The sequence below is a fragment of the Mustela erminea genome, chromosome 11 (assembly GCF_009829155.1).
Source record: "Mustela erminea isolate mMusErm1 chromosome 11, mMusErm1.Pri, whole genome shotgun sequence".
NCBI lineage: Eukaryota > Metazoa > Chordata > Mammalia > Carnivora > Mustelidae > Mustela > Mustela erminea.
The window spans coordinates 52014932-52035230 of NC_045624.1; the positions used below are offsets into that span (position 1 = coordinate 52014932).

At 40.6% G+C, this 20299-nt stretch overlaps 1 protein-coding gene across 4 annotated transcripts in view; it reads right to left on the minus strand.

Moving 5' to 3' along the window:
• The window catches only part of KLHL7 (kelch like family member 7), a 69388-nt gene extending 50083 nt beyond the window's left edge, over positions 1-19305 (minus strand). Inside the window, exons 1-2 of one of the 4 annotated variants that reach the window (XM_032304463.1) lie at positions 18889-19003; positions 3867-4000 (exon numbers count right to left, since the gene is read on the minus strand). Coding sequence is in view for 1 of the 4 variants with exons in the window: in XM_032304462.1 (XP_032160353.1) it covers positions 18889-19008 (120 nt within the window). In the remaining 3 variants the exon portion in view is untranslated. Of the gene's footprint in view, positions 1-3866; positions 4001-18241; positions 18868-18888 lie in introns of those variants that run through there. The other 3 variants (XM_032304464.1, XM_032304462.1, XM_032304465.1) reach the window with 3 other exon arrangements.
• Positions 19306-20299: the final 994 nt, after the last annotated feature.

The following is a 20299-nucleotide window of genomic DNA, read 5'->3' on the forward strand; positions in this document are numbered from 1 at the left end:
ATTTCTGACCAAGGCCAAAATGGTGTCACTCTAGGTTGTCGAAAGAAGGCAGAGTTAGATTAAATACTTACAATGCTGTAGAAATAAATAGTAATGAAAAAATTTAAGGTTTACTGGGACACTTAAAGATGAATTTCAAGGAGAAAGAATATCTTTATTGTCAAACAAAATTTCAATTTCTTAATGAAGTTGAAGATAAAATGTACAGGTTAGTCTCAGAGAAAATCTGGAGACTGTGATATGTTAGGAACTCTTTTAGCACTGGGAATATGAGGCAAATAATACTTCTAGAATAAGAGAAAATTCTATCACATTTTGTAAATTTTAAGGAATTACTAAACTAGGAATACAGATCACCTGGGTGTCTCGGTTGGTAAGTGTCTGCTTTCGGCTCAGGTTATAACCTGGGGTCCTGGGCTGGAGTTCCGCAACAGGCTCCCTGCTCACGGGGGAGTCTGCTTCTTCCTCCCCTGCAACCTCTCCCATCTGCTTGTGCTCTTACTCTCTCTCTCAAATAAATAAACAAATAAATAAATAAATAAAATCTTAAAAAAAGAAACTACTAATATAATTTCTGATAGGTAAGTCACTATATTCTACTTTATTAGTCCACAAATAAAAATCCAAGTGAGACGGTAATGCTCAGTACAAGAAAGGAAATGGGCTTTATTTTTATTTTATAGTGGGCTAAAAGATGAACATATTTCACTTTTACTGCTATGTTAAGATTTTTTTTATAAGGCCTACAGACTGCTGCTTAGATATTATATTCAAATTACTTATGGTTAAAGCCATTGTTATCCCAAGAGTTTCTCAAATTTTTCAATTTTTATTTCCTTTGATTTGGTGGGGGAGGTACAGAGTAGGCATAGTTCTTAGGTGACTTTGCCACATACCATACCGAAAATACCAGGTAGCAAAACCAAGTCAACTATTTGGTTACAACGAAACAAGCTGATCTACTTGCTCAAGAGAAAGAAAGAGGGAAAAAAGGTGGAAAGAAAAGAAGGAAAAGGAGGGAGAAAAAGAATTTGGACAGAAGAACAAGAACATTAGATAAGGGAGGAGTCTATGGCTGCTGACAGAGTTCCAGAAGATGTACAACTATACTGAAAGGCAGCGAAAAACCTTTCCAAAATATATACTCAGTAATAGTGAGTTTTAGTGGCATGGATTTACAGGCACTTTAGAAAGGTAAAGAAATCAGAGCATTCTCTGCACAGCAATTTAGTGCTAAGAATAATCTCCAGCTGGATATTAATGTTATGGAAGGAATGGGTGGAACCTTTTGTATCCAAATGGTACATCTGACTGTACTATGTAGACTAACAGGTTTCAACAAGAGATGGGACTGACTTAAAGAAAGAGGTTCCACTCAGGAAGAGTCTATTTGCAGACGGAAAATGGGAAGAGACAGAGATCTGGGTTACACTGGAGAATATGAAAGGTAACAAGTCCTATGTGAAGTGAAGAGAAACTTAAACAAAAACTACCCTTTGGACAATACATGTTCACTGGATAGAACAAGAAAAAAATACATAAACTCTGGCAATTTGTTTATATCCACCTGTATTTGTTATTTTCAGCTTTTGAATTTTTAGTCTCTTATATATTGTACATATTTGTGAATCTGTGAAATTCTCACCATCTAAAATTACTTTTAGTAGGATTTAGGTCCTTCATATTTATTACTGATAACTCATGTTTCATTTTACAGAAGCCATATTCTTTTACATAATTTATTATGCTTCCTTGCTGTCTTCTTTTTTCTCTAACTACCAGGTGGTATTTTAATCCCATTTTCTTTGTACTTGCGCACTTTTTTCTTCTTTTAGGGACTTACTTATAGATCTGTCAAATATTTGCAAAGTGAATTCAGCAGGGTTATTAGTCAAACATTGTTCTAGGAATGCAAGGAGCATTCAAGAACAGTAATTCTTTCATATAATTCAGGATATTCACAGGTTAAAAGAGAAAAACTTCACATAGAAAACCTTCAATAGAAGGCAAAATTAAAAATTCATTTCCTTGTATACTCTTTAATAAAGTAAATGATGTATCTGTTCGCTGAAGGTGATTCAACTCAAAAGCAAACATCACATTTAATGGTGACACAAAAGAAGCATTCTCATTTAAATTTGAAACAGAGACACATATACTGTTACTACTATTAATCAATTATTGTTCTGAAAATTTTAGCCAAATTGAAAATTGCCTCTGCCCCAGACAACTTACCAGTATTTAAGTTTAGCAAGCACCTGTAGCCCTCTTGATGAACCAAACCTTTCTTTGTATAGGAACCAGAGCACCAATATGCAACCTTCAAGCACTGCTATGTCTGTCTGTAGCTGGTACCATTGAGTCTGCACACAGTCAAGAAGTGTTACAGACCACTGAACTCCCTTTTTACTGATTAACTGCCCTAAAGTGCTTTTAAAAATCTTTGGGCCAGGTAAAAACCTCAGTTGGTATTTAGACAAAAGTCTCCCTTCTCCCCAGGTGGTCAGCCTTCTGGATAAAGCTCATATGCCTTTCCAATCAAAACTGGTCTCTTAAGTATTGGCTTTTGAGCAATGAGCAGCTGAACTTGGGGTTTTAGGTAACAAAATCAGTAAGAAAATGAAGATAAATAAACTTAACACTTATAGAACTAAATAAAAAAGTCAGTAAGATGGCTGGACAGAAATAAGATAAATATGAAAAAGCAATTAGCTAACCTATATGTGAGCAGTAAGCCATAAGCAAACACAAATGAGGGGAAAAAACCACAACAACCTGGCATGGCAGCAACAAAATAATTAAATGTTGAGAAATAAACATAAGAAATGTAAGGGATCTACATTAAACAGTAATTTAATATATGATAAAGATACTATTTCAAAAATGTGGCCAGAAGGTGGAGCACTGGCAATGTTCAGGGCAGTGAAACTACTTCCTATGATACTGTAACGGGACACATTTATAGTACACAACTGACAACATCCACAGAATGTACAACACAGAGAATAAACCTTAATGTAAACTGTGGTCAATAATAATGTAACAAAATACTGGCTCATCAATTTTAATAAATGTATCATACTTGTGTTAGCAAGATGTTAACAGTAGGGGAAACTGGGAGGGGGAGAGGAAAAATGGAAAACTCCGTACTTTCTGCTCTATTTTCTGGTAAACCTAAAACTACTCTAAAAAGCAAAGTCTACTAATTTAAAAAAAAAGTGGTAAGAGAATGGATAATTGAAAAATTGGTATTAGTATAACTGTTACCCATTGAGGGGAAACAGATTTCTCTCTCATAATATAGTGTCTCTTCTCTGGGGCAAGTTAAGTCCTGGGAAGGAAGGTTCAGTCCTTTTCTCCAATGTCACTTGTGGAAGAGGTTCTATAGGACAAGCAAGAATAAAATAGAGGTCACTGACCACACACACACTGCTAGGCCTTCTGGTTCATTTTCTTCTGTAAGTCTGCCCCAAAGTGGAACATAACTCATCTCAAATGTTTGGAACCAACAGTGGAAGAGGGTTGCTGAAATCCATTATGCAGAGACATTCAATGCACTGAAGACAAGGAGAAATTTAGGTGATGCTTTAGTGCCTACAGATATGAGTCCTTTGGTTGGGAAAGGTTTCACTTCAAAATAGGCAATCATTTCAGGCAAGCGTTGGTAGAATGACCTGTTCTCTTTATGTGTTTGCCAGGTAAATAGGACTGCAAATGGCAGTAGTCTCCATGTAAGCTCCACAGCATTGTAAAAGGTTCTAACTTTTAACAATATGTGCTGGCATTACTAGGAGGCATGCAGCTAATTCTATTCCCAAACTGTATCCTTCATCATATCCCAAGAAGAGGACTGAGGAATGACTAACCTTTGGATTTATGTAGCTTGTCAATAAGGTTCTGCAATCAGTCCTGCCCAGCGTGATTTCAAGTTGGCCCTGGATATAAATCCCTGAGTAGACTGTAGTAGATTCAACTATAGCTGGGTGATGGATTTAAATCACTGAAAAGATAAAGGGAAATGGAGCCCTTATTATATGGGGGTAAATCATCTTCTTCGATTGAGATACTAAGAAAGCCTCAACAAAGCCATAATAAACTAAGCTAAGAGAAAAATTAAAAAGGCCTTAGGAGGGGTGCCTGGGTGGCTCAGTGGGTTAAAGCCTCTGCCTTCAGCTCAGGTCATGATCCCAGGGTCCTGGGATTGAGCCCCATATCGGGCTCTCTGCTAGGTGGAGAGCCTGCTTCTTCCTCCTCTCTCTCTCTCTGCCTGCCTCTCTGCCTGCTTGTGATCTCTGCCTGTCAAATAAATAAATAAAATCTTAAAAAAGAAAAAAAAAAGGCCTTAGGAATCTTATCTGTTCAGATAATCAAGAAAAACAGCACTGGATTTAAACATACATAATCACAGTAAGGCACGCGGGAAAGTAAAAGAAAAACAAAGTGAGATACCCAGATTAATAGAGGAAAAAGGGGATTTCTTCCTTAAGGGAAACATGGCAAGTTAGGTCAAACAGCTTTAAAAGGCAAAGGAGATATAGTTTGTTTTAACTGCTCTTTACAAGATGAGACTAGAAAAAAAGAGTCTGTTATTTATTCAAGTAAGGTGATATAAGCCAAAGAGATATATGAAGGAAGAAAAGCAAAATTCAGCAGTAGACTAAAACGGTTCTCAGAAAAAGCCTGGATCTAAGAAATTTTTGTTGTAGAGCTCTCTTAAAGCTAAAGGTAAGAAATCAAACACATAATTAAGGACTATCCTTAAAGACTAAGACAGTTGTAACAGGTGATTACATTAAATTCAGATAGATCTGTAAAGTTTTGGAAAAGGAAGATCAGCAACAAAGCAGTGCATCCATTATGTAATTTGCAAGGTGACATGGATGGGAAGACAGGAATGTTACATACTATAGTGGAACATATCTGGGAAGTCTGTGGGGAAAAGACCCTACAGGAGAGTATTAGGTCACACGAAAGGAAGGTCAAACAACCCAGACATAATCCAAGCCTAAATGAGAGGCTGAACCTGTCCATAATTGGAATTACTTTACTGAGGGTATGAAGGTTGGCAGCAGCTGAATCAATCCTGAGCACACGGGACCTCTTGATTTCCACTGTGACAGCGTCTATAAGAAAGGCACTAAAGAAAAGAAGCAAAACAAACATTTGGGCCCCAAATCAAAAGACAAGGAAAAGTAAGGAAGGTATTCTAATCTAAACAATGTTAGCTCTATATTATGTACAAAGGAAAGGATTCAACTTGAACAGGTTAACAACTCAGTTGGGGATGCCTGAAAGGAACAGACAACAGAGTCATAGCCCATTTTGACACATATAGGTAACAAAAAGGAATATGCTACCACTGAGTTTCCAAAGCATGGAATACTCAAATAACGAGGAAAGGCAAGGTCCTGAGAAGCACACTGTAAAGGCCATATTGGTCCCTATGGGGACCACAGGTTTTAGAGGAATCAGTGAAAGGTCATTCTCCTGCTGAGATAAATGGAAAGGAAAAAAGATCCCTCCAAGAGTTAGGATTAGTAGTAGATACAAGGAATTTCACAGGATAGGATCATATTGGGGACACAGGGATAAAGAACAACCAGTTGGATCAGAACTGTAGAGAATGCAAAGGCACTAACTGCTCCGCACGACTGCCTGCTACAAATGTGGATCATTCGTCTTTCAAAAGAAAATACTTTGTCACTACACAGAACTCAACTATTTCAGCACTGGGTTGTCAAGAACATAAGGTTCAAAAGAGAAATAAAAATTATGATTTAAATGTGCAGAACAGACAACGGGAAAAAGGGAGACTCTAGAAGACCTGGTAGCTGGGTAAATCCCCCTAGCAAATTTTTCCAAGAACAAAGGTATCCTATGTCAGTGAAGTATTATTACGCGTGGATGAAAATTCCTTCCCTATATGGTAAAGTGTTCTATTAGCCTCTGGATAAGTGATTCACCTGAGTTTAGAATCTGCAAATTATAGATAGCAAACACAGACTGGAAACATGTGCAAGCAAAAAGCCCAGACATCTTTATGTTTTCTTTGAAGATTCTCTGTTTCCTAGAAACTGAAGTTTCTGTTGTTTTAGCCTGGGAACAATAATGTAGGTTAGGACTTTATAGTAAGGTGTCAATATCTGCACTATTTATTGTAGAGTTATCTTTTTGGGTTTGTGGGGGTGGAGATGATGCTGTGCTAATCTTAAGACCCCTAGGAACCCTTCAACATTCTGAAAACACGTGATACCAACTACCTTGAAATTGGAGAAATTCATCTTTGGAGGTGCTAAACTAATTTAATATATTCCAATGAAAGACAGCCCAGGCAGCAGCTACTGAAGAAAGCTTCCCAGAATCTGCCCAAACACTTAAGCTAATGCTTTCCAGCTGAGCCTGAGCGGTGTAAGAAACAAGGGAGAGCACATATTTGGAAGGGCCTTTAATTTTAACTGACAGGGAGATCACAGACATGGGAATTTAATAATGAGTGGGTTCATAGGAGTCAAATTTTGGGGACTTCATATTTCTTTTTTTTTTTTTTTTAAATTTTTTTTTTTTAAAGATTTTATTTATTTATTTGACAGAGAGAAATTACAAGTAGATGGAGAGGCAGGCAGAGAGAGAGAGAGAGAGGGAAGCAGGCTCCCCGCCGAGCAGAGAGCCCGATGCGGGACTCGATCCCAGGACCCTGAGATCATGACCTGAGCCGAAGGCAGCGGCTTAACCCACTGAGCCACCCAGGCGCCCCAGGACTTCATATTTCTAATATGTAATTAGATGGAGTGTTTTAAGCTGTCACTTGGTTGGTCACTGCAGATAATCTGGAGAGCCATGAAAGAAATCTTGGTTGAGAAAAATTGGGGATGGGAAATAGAAGTGAATTTCCAATCTGGAGTTAATAGATTATCAACTCACTTAAAAGCTTTCTGGAGGAAAAAATTTAAATAACTTTTCTGAGGTGGTCTACAGAAGATACACAGAAGAACAGTTATTGATAGAGGATGCCTTTAAGATAGGACAAAATGCTCCCTGTGCAGGTAAAACAACAACCACCACCACAAAAACCAAACAGAAAACCTAAAAAAAACACAAAACACCTGGAAACAAATTCTTATTTACTTACTCAGTCCAGTTACTTCTGTTGGGAGTTGGGATAGGGCTTTGGTACCTGAATTCTACTATTCAACCTTCTGAGATTCTCATCAGGGAGTTTACATAAAGATTAACAGCCAGACAATACATAATAAAACACAGTACTGGGATGCCTGAGTGGCTCAGTCAATTAAGTGTCTGCCTTGGACTCAGGTCATGAACCCGGGGTCCTGAGAGCTCAGTACTGGGCTCCCCGCTCAGCATGGAGCCTGCTTCTTCCTCAGGCCTGTCCCCAGGCTCATGTGCAAGCACATGCACTCTCTCCCTCAAATAAACAAAATCTTTAAAAAATTATATATATTAAAAAAACACATTATTGATAGATGGGTACTTGGTAATCTCACACCTGGATACCCCAATATTTAAATTTTGGAATTTGCATATTCATATGTCCTGTAGTGGGGAATAAAAGATGGCTGGGCCCAAATCCATCTGTAAAGTCCACTATAAGACATACTTTACCTAGTCTCCTTAGCTGATGGAGATCTTAGTAGATGTACATCTCAAAAGAATAATTGCACCATTAATAAAACAATGTCTTGACTTCTAGCTTAATCAGATGATAACGTCACTCTCATTGAGCAAAACTTGTAGGAGAGAGATGAGCTCCTACTCCTAGGTGAGGCTGAAGGTCAGACATGTTTTCCCAGCCCCAGCCCCTTTGCCCTCTGTTCCCCATACCACATACAGATGGACAAAGAGAGACAAACACACACACACACACACACATACCATGTGTGTGGGTGTATGTATATCCATTCTCCTTTTCCTTTCAGGGAAAAGCCTTATAATAGTGGTTTTCAAACTTTTTAAGCAGCAGAATCCATTTTCAAGTGATGTGATTTCACATAATTTACAGAGACAAGGGGCAGATGGTTTGGCTCAGGTCATCATCCTCAGGTCCTGAGGTTGAGTCCCACATTGGGGGGTGGGGGGAGGCTCCTTGCTCAGTGGGGAGCCTGATTCTCCCTCTCCCTCTGCTCTCCCCCTGCTTGTACTCTCTTTCAAGTGAATAAATAAAACCTTTAAAAAAAAAATTTAAAAAAATTTACACAGGGGCGCCTGGGTGGCTCAGTGGGTTAAAGCCTCTGCCTTCATCTCAGGTCATGATCGCAGGGTCCTGGGATAGAGCCCCACACCGAGCTGTCTGCTCTGCAGGGAGCCTGCTTCCTCTTCTCTATCTCTCTGCCTACTTTGATCTCTGTCTGTCAAATAAATAAATAAAATCTTTAAAAAAAAAAATTACACAGACAACACACTTTCTATATAGTCAGGCTTAGCCTGGCAACCAAGGGATGGAAGAAGCTCCCCTGATGCTTAACGATTCACTCACAAATATTTTGCTTCTGATATCACCAATCAGTCCTTCTGGAGGTGGATTCTGCTAGTTTGAAGATACAAGAACCCTGGGGCGCCTGGGTGGCTCAGTGGGTTAAGCTGCTGCCTTCGGCTCAGGTCATGATCTCAGCCTGGGATCGAGTCCCGCATCGGGCTCTCTGCTCAGCAGGGAGCCTGCTTGCCTCTCTCTCTCTCTCTCTCTCTGCCTGCCTCTCCGTCTACTTATGATCTCTCTCTGTCAAATAAATAAATAAAATCTTTAAAAAAAAATAAAATAAAAAAAAAAGAAGATACAAGGACCCAAAAGAAGAATGCTTCGACCAAGTGACAGAGTAATATTTTTACAGAATTAGAAGTTAAGGCTACAACTGGGCATTTTGTCATTCTCCTCGCACGGGATAGAAAGAACAAAAGTTTTTACATTTGGTTAGCTGCCTGAACCTGAAGGAGAAAGAAAAAGGTTTCTCTTCTCTATGGGACAGAGGATAACTGGAGCTCGGGGATCCCCTTGGGTACCTTCTTGTTGTTGGGAGAGAAGAGTCCTCTATGGTTCTCTTGAATTCCTACATATCTTCCTGGACATGCCATGGGCCATTTCTCAGGGTTATGTTGGCAGTAAGCAACGATAAGGGATAAGATAGTCTTCCCTATAGGAGTAAAGAATAGGCTTGCTTACTGTTTGCTATAAAATGACAGACTCCTTAAGCTCAGTGTTCATTCCGTAGCTACAACACAAACCCACTGTGTGTATAACATCCATCTGGGCCCCAGTGGGTCACCCTCACAGTACTTGTGGGGCAAGGGGAACTGACACATACATGTGGAAGCTCATGATACTGTGCTGTAACTAATCAAATCTGTTGTCTCTAACCTAGGAGTCTCATGTCTTCTGCGAGCATCCATCAAACAGCAATAGTCTAACTACTCAGCTTATAAGTACTGTAAAACCAAATTCCAGGCCCCTTGCTGGTACTAAATCCAGGAATAAATGTTAATGAAAGACTAAAGTGACCCTATACAGGCAAGACCAAAGGTTCAAGACACCTAGGAATAAAGAAATACGTCATACCATCAGATAAAGAACCCTGAACTGCAGGTCCTAAAGAATAGGAATAGGCAGTAAAAGAAGAAATTATGAATAATAAAAATATTAACAAATAAATAATAAACAATGAATGAGGCTTCTATTTTTATTTTCATCCTTGCTCTTATATTTATGTAAGTTTTAACTATGAAATTTTCCCCTCCATAATCATGTAAAGACTCTATTAAGAATTAGGCCTCAGAATCTTGAAATGACTATAGAAGGAATGGATATCACCAAGTAATCTTTTTTTTTTCTTTTTTAAAGATTTTACTTATTTATTTGACAGAAATCACAAGTAGGCAGAGAGGCAGGCAGAGAGAGAGGAAGGGAAGCAGGCTTCCCAGTGAGCAGGGAGCCCAGTGAGGGGCTCGATCCCAGGACCAAGATCATGACCTGAGCCAAAGGCAGAGGCCCTAACCCACTAAGCCACCCAGGCGCCCTATCACCAAGTAATCTTGAAGTCAGATATAGTTAAGTGAAAAACCTGATGACTTTTTTTTTTTTTTTTAATGGATTCTGGCAATCTAGCATCCAACTTCCTGCCTATTAGAACCCCAAGCTCCCATTTCTGGAAAAATTCCTCTTTATGTACTATGTTGGTAAGAGGGCAATATGGAAGTTAAGAGTCAGTTATTTATTTATTTATTTTTTTTTTATAAGATTTTATTTGACAGAGAGATCACAAGCGAGCAGGCAGAGAGAGAGGGGGAAGCAGGCTCCTCGCTGAGCAGAGAGCCTGATGTGGGGCTTGATCCCAGGACCCTGAGATCACGATCCAAGCCAAAGGCAGAGGCTTAACCCTCTAAGCCACCCAGGCGCCCCAGTTAATTCTTCTCTTTATTCAGCAGAGCCAAAACCTGGCAAAGAATCTAAGGCCAGCCAATTATTTACCTACTTTCAGGATTCTGAATTTTGAGCAAATAATAGAAAGATGGTGGAAAAATTGTTTTTATGGCAGTGGCAGCAGCAGCAGCAAACAGTCAAGACTTTCCCCACACTATAATTGCTTACAGAATCTCCAAAGCCTATCTAACAGAGAATGCCAGGGTTTCTGCTTGTTTGCCATGCCTGCTCCTCTTCCAGTCTATGGTCAATACGGTAAGCTCCTGATATTCTTGCAATAAATTATTTTGGCTTAAGAGAGGACATATTTTGGTTGCTGGTAACCAAGAATTCCAGGAGATTCATTGTGATAATAGCAATACTAACATTATATGACAATACTGAATAATTTATCAAGAGCTTTCAGGGGCACCTGGGTGGCTCAGTTGATTAAGCGCCTGTCTTCAGCTCAGGTCACGATCCCAGAGTCCTGGGATTGAGCACTGGGCTCCCTGCCCAGTGGGGAGTCTGCTTCTCCCTCTGCCCCTCACCCCGCTCTTGTGATCTCTCTCAAATAAACAAAATTTAAAAAAAAAAAAGTTTTCAGGGTGCCTGGGTGGCTCAGTGGGTTAAAGCCTCTGCCTTTGGCTCAGGTCATGATCCCAGGGTCCTGGGATCGAGCCCCGCATCAGGCTCTCTGCTCAGCGGGGCGTCTGCTTCCTCCTCTCTCTCTCTGCCTGCCTCTCTGCCTACTTGTGATCTTTCTCTGTCAAATAAATAAATAAAATCGTAAAAAAAAAAAAAGTTTTCACTTTCTCTGTCTCACTATCCCCAACATCAGTAAGGTAGGTCAATATAATATTATGGCCATTGTTGCGCACATACAAACATAAAAGTCTAAAGAAATTGTGACTTGCCCAATGTCACACAATTAGTAAGAAGACAGAACTAGGATTCAAACCCAGATCTGTTTGACTCCAAAATCCATGTTATTTCCACTATTGCATACTGCTTCCCACAGCAATGAGTGACTAAAGAAAGGCAACAGTACTAAAAAATTTTATAGAAGATACAAAGCCACTTTATTTTTTAAAAATATTTTATTTGACAGAGAGAGAGAGAGAAAGAGTGCGCACGTGCATGCATAAGCATGAGCAGGAGGCAGAAGGAGAGGGAGAAGCAGGTTTCCTACCTCACAGCGAGCCCGATGGGGGGCTCGATCCCAGGATCCTGGGATCATGACCTGAGCTGAAGGCAGACACTTAAACCAACTGAGCCACCCAGGTGCCCCATAAACGACTCTAGAATAATTTTTCATGATAAAAGTTTACACTATAATATTACAGTGTGATTCAACTTAAGTGCAAAATGAACTCATTTAATCCTGGCACACCATTTGCCAGCATGTTAACCTTACATTAAGTATAGAATTTACGGTATTTAGCATAGATGGCATATTATTAAGACTGTCTCTCTTAAATATTAATCAACCACATTTTTGACAGTTTAACAGAATGAAACTAAATTGTATGCTATATTATTATGCCTAAAATATTTAATATGCTGGCTATTTCAATGCTATGAATTTTTAAAAAATATTTTATTTATTTGATAGAGATCACAAGCAGGCAGGGAGTCAGGCAGAGAGAGAGGGGAAAGCAGGCTCCCTGCTGAGCTCGATCCCAGGATCCCGAGATCATGACCTGAGCTGAAAGCAGAGGCTTAACCCACTGAACCACCCAGGCACCCCAACAATATGAATCTTTGTAGTAAATGTTCACTGGAGTTCTCCCCTCTCAGGAAATGGTCTCAGTACATGAGTCTTTCAAGATCACGTTTGTGCTACAAGACCTTGCTCTCCTTAGCATAGATACCTGATTCAAAGGTTTAGCACTCAACCCAAGCTAGGTCTATCAGATACTCTCTATCCAGAATGGCATTAAAGTAAGAACTGAAGCATGAATAGGAGAGAAAGAGAGTTAAAAGGCATTGGTACATTTCAGGCTTTGAAGGGAGACAGGTGCCTGGACTGAAATGGCTAAGAGAAGAGTGGTATGAAATCTGACTGAAATAGATTGGGATCACATCAGACAGGGCTTTGAAACCCTGGTTAAGAATAAATATTCCTTATAAATCCATAATAATAAACCTCAAAAACCTTCAAAAATACTGGCAGCAATCCTACCAATTCTATCCTTCACAAAAATTACTTGCCTCGACCTCTAGCTTCATTTTCCTCCTTCATTCTAGTGGATGATCTCATCTACCATTTTTAGAGAGAACAAAGGCCTCTGGACAGAAACTCTTTTATTCTCTTGATTCCAAACATACCTATATACCAACCTCTCTTCCTTCCCACTCTTATAGAAGAGAAAATGTCCTTCTTCCAAGAGAGATTAATTACCTTTACTTTAGATCTCATCTCAGGAATCATCTATCAATTATCCATTCTGTCTCATATACATTCAAGCACTACACCTCAAATGCATTCTTTTTAAAATTTTTTTAATTTAAATTCAACTGAGATAACATATACTGTATTATCAGTTTCAGAGTTAGAATTTAGTGATTCATCAGACGCATACAATACCCAGTGCTCATTACTTCAAGTGCCCTCTTTAATGCCCATCCTCCAATTATCCCATCCCCACTTCCCACCTCCCCTGAAGCAACCCTCAATTTGTTTCCTATAGTTAAGAACCTCTTATGGTTTGCTTCCCTGTTTTCATCTTATTTTTCCCTCCCTTATGTTCAACTGTTTCTTAAATTCCACATGTAAGTGAAATCATATGGTATTTGTCTTTCTCTGACTGACTTATTTTGCTTAGCATAATACCCTCTAGTTCCATCCATGTCATTGCAAATGGCAAGATTTCATTCTTTTTGATGGTTAAGTAATATTCCATTACATTATATATACGTCACATTATCATTATATATCTCTCATCTTCTTTATTCATTCATCTGTCAGTGGACATCTGAGCTCTTTCCACATCGAGTGAATTCTTCCTTTCAGTTTTTAAGCACACTTACATCTCTCCAACTGAAACAAATAAAACCAAACGAACTTCATTTTACTTCCCTACTTCCTTCAGGGCCAAATTTCTCCAGTGACTGTTTCAATTGTCTCCTATCTTACTCAAGATAATCTGACTTCCAACTGTCTCCCTCCTTCTCTCACCTGCACAACACAGATCTGAAGGAGTTTTAGAATAAAGGCAAATCCCCCTAACTTGACTTAGGAGACTGTGCATGGGCAGGTCTCTAGCTACTTTTCCAGTTTCATCTTACACCATCTTCCCCCTAATGTTTGGTGCTCCAGCCACTCTGGTCTTTAATCAGCCTCTTGCACTTGCCACTCTATGGTAAGTAGGTCTCTGAATCAGGGCCTCTGCATCTGTTGTTCCATCTACCTAAGAGGCTCTACCTTAAGGTGCCTAATTAACATGTACTCTTATTTCAGCTCTCCGTTCATTTACCAGTTCCTTGGGGAAATCTTTCTGATTTGATGGTCAAATCATCCAACCCCTCACTGTATCACATTCTTCTCTTTAATAATACCTACTACCACTGTTGCAATTTTACATTTCTTTTGTGTGATTGCTTGACTCATGTCTCACTCTCCTACTAGACTAAAACCTGAGCAAGGACTGTCTAATTTTGCTCATCACTGCAACTACAGAATCTACCAAAATGCCTATATATGCTAGGCATTTTGCTAGACCCCACATACAGTGGGTCTCAGTAAGCATTCATCCAAACGGAGGAGTCAGAAAGCCAAACTGAGCTAGAGGAGTAAGTTAATAGTGAGCCAAAATGGGGGGGGGGCAGTGAATCTACCCACCCTTTGGCTTTAACAGCAGGGAGAGAGGTATTATTTATAGAGGAATGTTGAAACTAAGAATGGGTAGACTGGACTGGATGGTTAATTTAAAAACCAGAGAAGTTAAAACATGCCTAAATGCTAGACTCTGATAGAGAAGGAGAAGTTAAAGATGCTCAGTAGAGATGGAATAACCAACAGTATAACTTTCCTGACTAGGCTAATATTGAGGGAGCCAAAGCCCAAGTGAAAGTACTGGCTTTAGATGGAAAGAGGCAGCTCCTTCACTGTAAAAAAAATTAAGAACTGTCAAAATAAGTATATAGATTTTGTGGTGGAAATTTAAAAGTTAGATAGTTCTAAAATAATGTCTTCTATTTATTTATGGTATCAAAAAGGGATGATATACTGAAAGTATAGATACTGAGAGAGGACTCATTGTAGAGGAAAACAGGACTTACCTGGAAAAGAACTGCCCAGTAATGGATATTTTCCAGCTGTGCTTAGAAACCTTGCACAAAAAAAGGTAAAGAGTCACTGATGCTTTTTATCAGATGGATGGGAAAAAAGGATGGAAGGTCTTGAAAGCCTGGGGCATTGGAAAGGGAATGAAGAGAGAGATGATTATCTCCTAAGTGGACAGAAAGAAGAAGACAGTGGAGAGTTAAAAATAGGAAGGTCTGGAGGATGGGAGTTGTCAGTGGGAGCTGTTGGGAGAAACAAATGAGACAAAGCATGTAAAACACATTGCAGAATGGCTGGTTGAAAATAAATGCTCAAGAATTGTTTCTATTATTCAGAATTTAAGGCAGAAGGTTTAGATTATTCACAACAGACTGTGTAAAGATTAAGGACTACTAGTAATTTACAATCTTGAAGAGCTGAGTGTACAGAAGTTGAGTCATTTTACTTAGTAAGTAAGCCCACCTGACTGCTCAGCATCCAATCCTTAAATCAGCTTTTTTGGTTCTCTCACATAATTCTCAGTAGGGCTTTAACATAAGCTTTTAAATTCTAATTATGCTTTAATTCACTTAACACGAGGCAACTGTAAACTGTAGTGGTACTCAGGAAGGTCTCCTGAGTCTCCTGACCCTTAAGGTCTCCTAGACTTCATTAACACAAGAGCCAAAGCAATTAGGTATGAAAAGTAGTGACTATGACCTAGCCCCACTTTGCAGAGCTCTTCTGTTGTTTATCAGGCAATAAAATTAATCTAAACAAAAAGTTAAGGAAATAAAAAGGTGCTCAACCTAGTTAAATAAGATGCTACTAGGGGTGCCTGGGTGGCTCAGTGGGTTAAGCCTCTGCCTTCGGCTCGGGTCATGGTCTCGGGGTCCTGGGATCGAGCCCCGCATCGGGCTCTCTGCTCGGCGGGGGGCCTGCTTCCCCCTCTCTCTCTGCCTGTCTCTCTGCCTACTTGTGATCTCTCTCTGTCAAATAAATAAATAAAATGTTTAAAAAAAAAAGATGCTACTATAACCCACTAGAATGACTAACATTATAAAGACTGACAATACTGAGTTTTGATAAGGATGTAGAGTAAAAAACTAATACACAGCTGGCCTAAGTGTAAACTGCCACAGCCCTGGACACTAAATAACAATTTCTATTAAAGCTGAGTATATCATAACCTATGACTCCACAACGCCACTCTTAGGTATTTCCCAACAGAAATGCATACATGTGCACATGAGCAAAATATGCAAAAATGTTCAAAGTAGTATATCCTGGGATGCCTGCGTGGCTCAGTTGGTTAAGTGTCTGCCTTCAGCGCAGGTTGCAATCTCAGGGTCCTGGAATCCGGTCCCGTATCAGGATCCTTGCTACACAGGGAGCCTAATTTTCCCTCTGCCTGCTGCTCTCTCTGCTGTGCTCCCTTGCTGACAAATAAATAAAATCTTAAAAAAAAAAAAGTAGTACTATTCTTCATAGTGCTAAACGAGAAATAACTCAAATGTCCATAATGATAGAATAGATAAATTGTCGTATATTTATACAATGGAATACTAAATACAATGAGGATGTACTAGAGCTACACAGAACCACATAATAAATATCACAAAAATAATGTTAGCTTTCAGAAACCAATACCCAAGATTATATACTGTATAATTCCATTTATATAAGTTCTAAGACAGGGAAAAAAAATCTATGATGATAGAAGTTGAAACACTGGTTACCTTTGGAAAGTGGGTAGTGATTGAGAAGAATGTAAAGGGGGACCTCTGGTATGCTCTTCATGTTCTATTTCTTGTTGGTGGTGATGTGTTTATTTTGCAATAATTCATTGAGCTACATGTTTATGATTTGTATCCTTTCAGTGATTCCTATACTTCATTGGAAAGTTTACTATAAAAACAAAAGGCTAAAAATGACTGCAAGGATGGTGAAGGAAAAGGCTCCATAAGAAGCTGAGGCTGCTGGCTCTGAAGAACCCCCACTCTATTCTATGTATAGAGTTAGCTGCCAGGCTACCGAAAGATGAAATGACCTAAATCATATTTATCTAAGATCACAAAACTAATTAATGGCAGAGCGGGAACTGGAATTCAGATATTCTAATTTTACCACTTTCTCAACTTCCTGTAAGAATGTTCCTGGGTATGTACAGAAGGGTCCCTGTCATTGAGGCACACATTATTTTGACTCCCAAAGTAATAAGGTCATATGGGGAAGCAAAAATAGTCACAGCATAATATTCACTAAAGGACAAGAACATTTAAAAAATTGGTTCCCAATCAAACATTCTTCTTCTGGCTCAGACCAGTTTGTTTCTGCCAATTCCCATCAACTGCCCTTGTCAGTCATTCTTGATGAGTCTCTCTTGTGTTACAATGTTAAACAGAACAATACAAGTACAATGTAAATGAACGGCAGACTGAAACGGCACATCTTGAAAAAGATGCGCGATTCCATGAAGTTGGAAGTTTCATAGAAGTTCTATTGGAGAATACCCAAATAACATGTAAAGCCACTGACAAAGAGAGAATCCAACATATTAAGGTCAGTTAACCACTGTGGAAGAGATCCCTGGCTGTTCCACCCAGTACCCATTTTCCCCTTCCTACTAAGTAACAGTAACAGAATCCTGATTTTTCAGTAACTTTATTTCTAGCTTAACAGTAAATAAACAGAAGTTAATGAAGTCTAAAGCTAAGTCTAAGAACCAGATATGAATCAATTTTTAAACCCAAAGAGCTAAACACAGAGTTTCAGAAAATCCCCTCTTTTTCAAATAAACGGATGCTGCAACCTAGTTGCACCCTATCTCCGTAAGGAATGAGGCGATGCTTCACCATGCTGGTGTGGATAGACAAAACCACGTATCTGGGGGGAATGGGAGGGTTGTTGGAAACAAATTTGAGCACTGGTGAATGGTGTTCACCCTTTACAAGCAGACACTTGTTAAATGCACCAGTAATATGAAGTCAATGGTGTTGTAAATATAAAAAGGTTAACAAAAAAAGGCACTTGAATGTATACATGAAAATAGATACATGAAAGTAAGTTACACACAATACTGAATTCAGACGTTCACAGCTACTTCCGCACAAAAGCCTGGAAAGATTTAAAGGCATTTGGACAGGTATCTACTGCATTCATGCACCACGCCAGGAGCTGATGAACAAAGACAAGATCCGGGCAGTCAGAGTTTGCTTAAAGAAACCAGAAGCTAGTATCTTCATATAAATCTTATATTCCTGTCCTGTTTTCCATATTCTCATGAGAACCACGAGATAAGCAAATGAGGTTTTGCTATTATTCAGACGCACATCCTTTTGTCTTCTTTAAAAACAGAACCACGGTTACAAAACAGAAACATTCCCGCATCTCCTTCGATGCGCATTTTTTTTTTTTTAGAAATAAAGCTCACGGAATAAAAAAATTAACCAAGTGACTTTCCTACGCCCTTTGGTAGAAGAGGTCATAGAATTTAAAAAACAAAACAAAACAGAAAACATCTCTAGTGCACATTCTCCGTGTTAAAATCCATTCCTTTCATAACCCACCTTTCGCCGACGTGAAGACTTTCACTAATGCGCCACACATCAAAGCCAGAACAAAGAGCTCCTCTTAATCACAGAGGCGCCCAGGGGCCTTAAAAGACTGCGCGGTATTATCGGTGACTGTTTCTGCTCGAAATGAACACGTACAGGAGAATTTGTCTCCGACTAGCTCCTCCCGGCTAACCCAGAGGAGGGGCGGGGATCCTTATTTAAGAGGAGCTGATTTCAGGCCAGCTGTGCCTTTCCCTTTGGGGGCTTCGGGTTGGGCTGTGCCAATGGGCTTCTCCGCACAAGATCTCACGACACCTTAGCGGCTCGCCAATGGAGGGATCCTCGCCTCACAAAGAGATAACTAGGGCAGAGCTGTTACACAACCGATACGCGACGCCGAATGCCAGCCCGGGGAGTCCCCCAGGAGTGGGACTTGGGAGCCACAGCATCCGCCGACGAGGCGACGCTGCGGCTCGATAACGGTTTAAAGCGACCCTCGAGTCAACAGCAGCTCGGCCGGCGTGCGAAAATGGAAGGAAGGGCGAGGGCCGAGGAAGGGAGCCGCGACCCCGCCGGGCGCGGTTTCGGCCCAGGGAGCCAGGGGCGCGAGTCCCGGACCCCCTCCCCCCTGGCGTCCGTCACTCCCACAAAGGCGGTACCTGTTTCCGCATGTTATTCATGACGCCCATGAAGCCCGCCAACAATTTAGCTTCTTCTCGAGCAGCAAGTTTCTTCTCGGTCTTCTTCTTGCTGCTCTTCTCCACCCCGGAGGCTGCCATCCTCCGTCAGCTCGGTTCACGCCCGGGGCTGGCCGGGCCGAGCGAGGGGTTGCACGCTCCGGGCACGCTGGGGCTTCTGTTTACCAAACAGCGCGTCCGGGACTGCGGCTGCAGCGCCCTGCTGCCCGCGCGGCCACTGCGGAAGGACAAGGCCTGGCGGCCCCCTCAGAAACTCACCCGGAGGCGACGTCGCGGGCTCGGCGGCGTCCCGACAGAACCGGAGCCGGGCCGACGAGTCTGCGCACTTGGCTCGCGGGGGCGGGCGCGCGCAGCGGGGAGCAGGGGGCGAGGCCTGCGCGTCACAGCAGCGCGCGGCTTGTAAGGGAGCAGTGGGCGAGGCCTGCGCGTCACTGCCGCGCGCCTCTCCCCGCGACGCGGGGCGGGTCTCCGGCTTTGGTCGCCGCCAGCTGCCGCCTGGGTTTGGACCTCCAGCTGCTCCAAGGGCGTGCATGCTCTTCCGTTTCCCCAAACCAGGTTTTACAGATTGAGGTTATGTGGCGAGATTTCTTTTGGATACATAGGCAGTATCTCCCCTTAATGTAAGCACCACAGGAACCGGGTTGGTGTTTTCTTCCCGGCAGCATCACAGCCTGGCAAATTGTAGACACTCAATATGTATTTACTAAATGATGAAAGATGATTACGTTACTGCAAGTGAAAGGCATCGTACATGGAACACAAGAGCTGTTTGCTTGATTTATCAAAACAAAAACACACAGTCCCGTTGGTGTCTCCTTGATGTGGAATGCCGGCTTACTTAGGCTGGTTTACTTAGTGTTTGAAACCAATGAGGTATCGGCTCCAGAAATCTTCAGTTAGCCCAGTTAGCCTTCCCCAAGTATTCTACCGTGACGCGAAACTCAGTCGCAGGACTCATGAAAAGGCTTTTTTTTTTTTTTTTAAACGATAATAATCTATTCTTTCTAGTGTATGCTAATAATACAAGATTATTTGAAATGGTACATTATTTTACATTCTGAAAATCTTCTACATATCCTTTTAATTTTCTACCTAGGTCTAATAGGCATATACAGAGGCATATTTTATGGAAAATAATTTACACTTTTGAAGCATTATGCTTTCTCTTGACAAACGATGTGCAATAACTCACATGAAAGCAGGTGGCATATAACCTTCCATTTTTATGAAAGAGTAAGGGATTTATGTCTATGGGCCCTTTATCTTTCTTTTTTTAATCTAGAGGTTTCCATATCTTCTATTTTAACTAGTCAATCATTTGAGGTTCTAGAGTGGACCCTGGCAAGAGAAACAATTTGTTATTCATGAAATA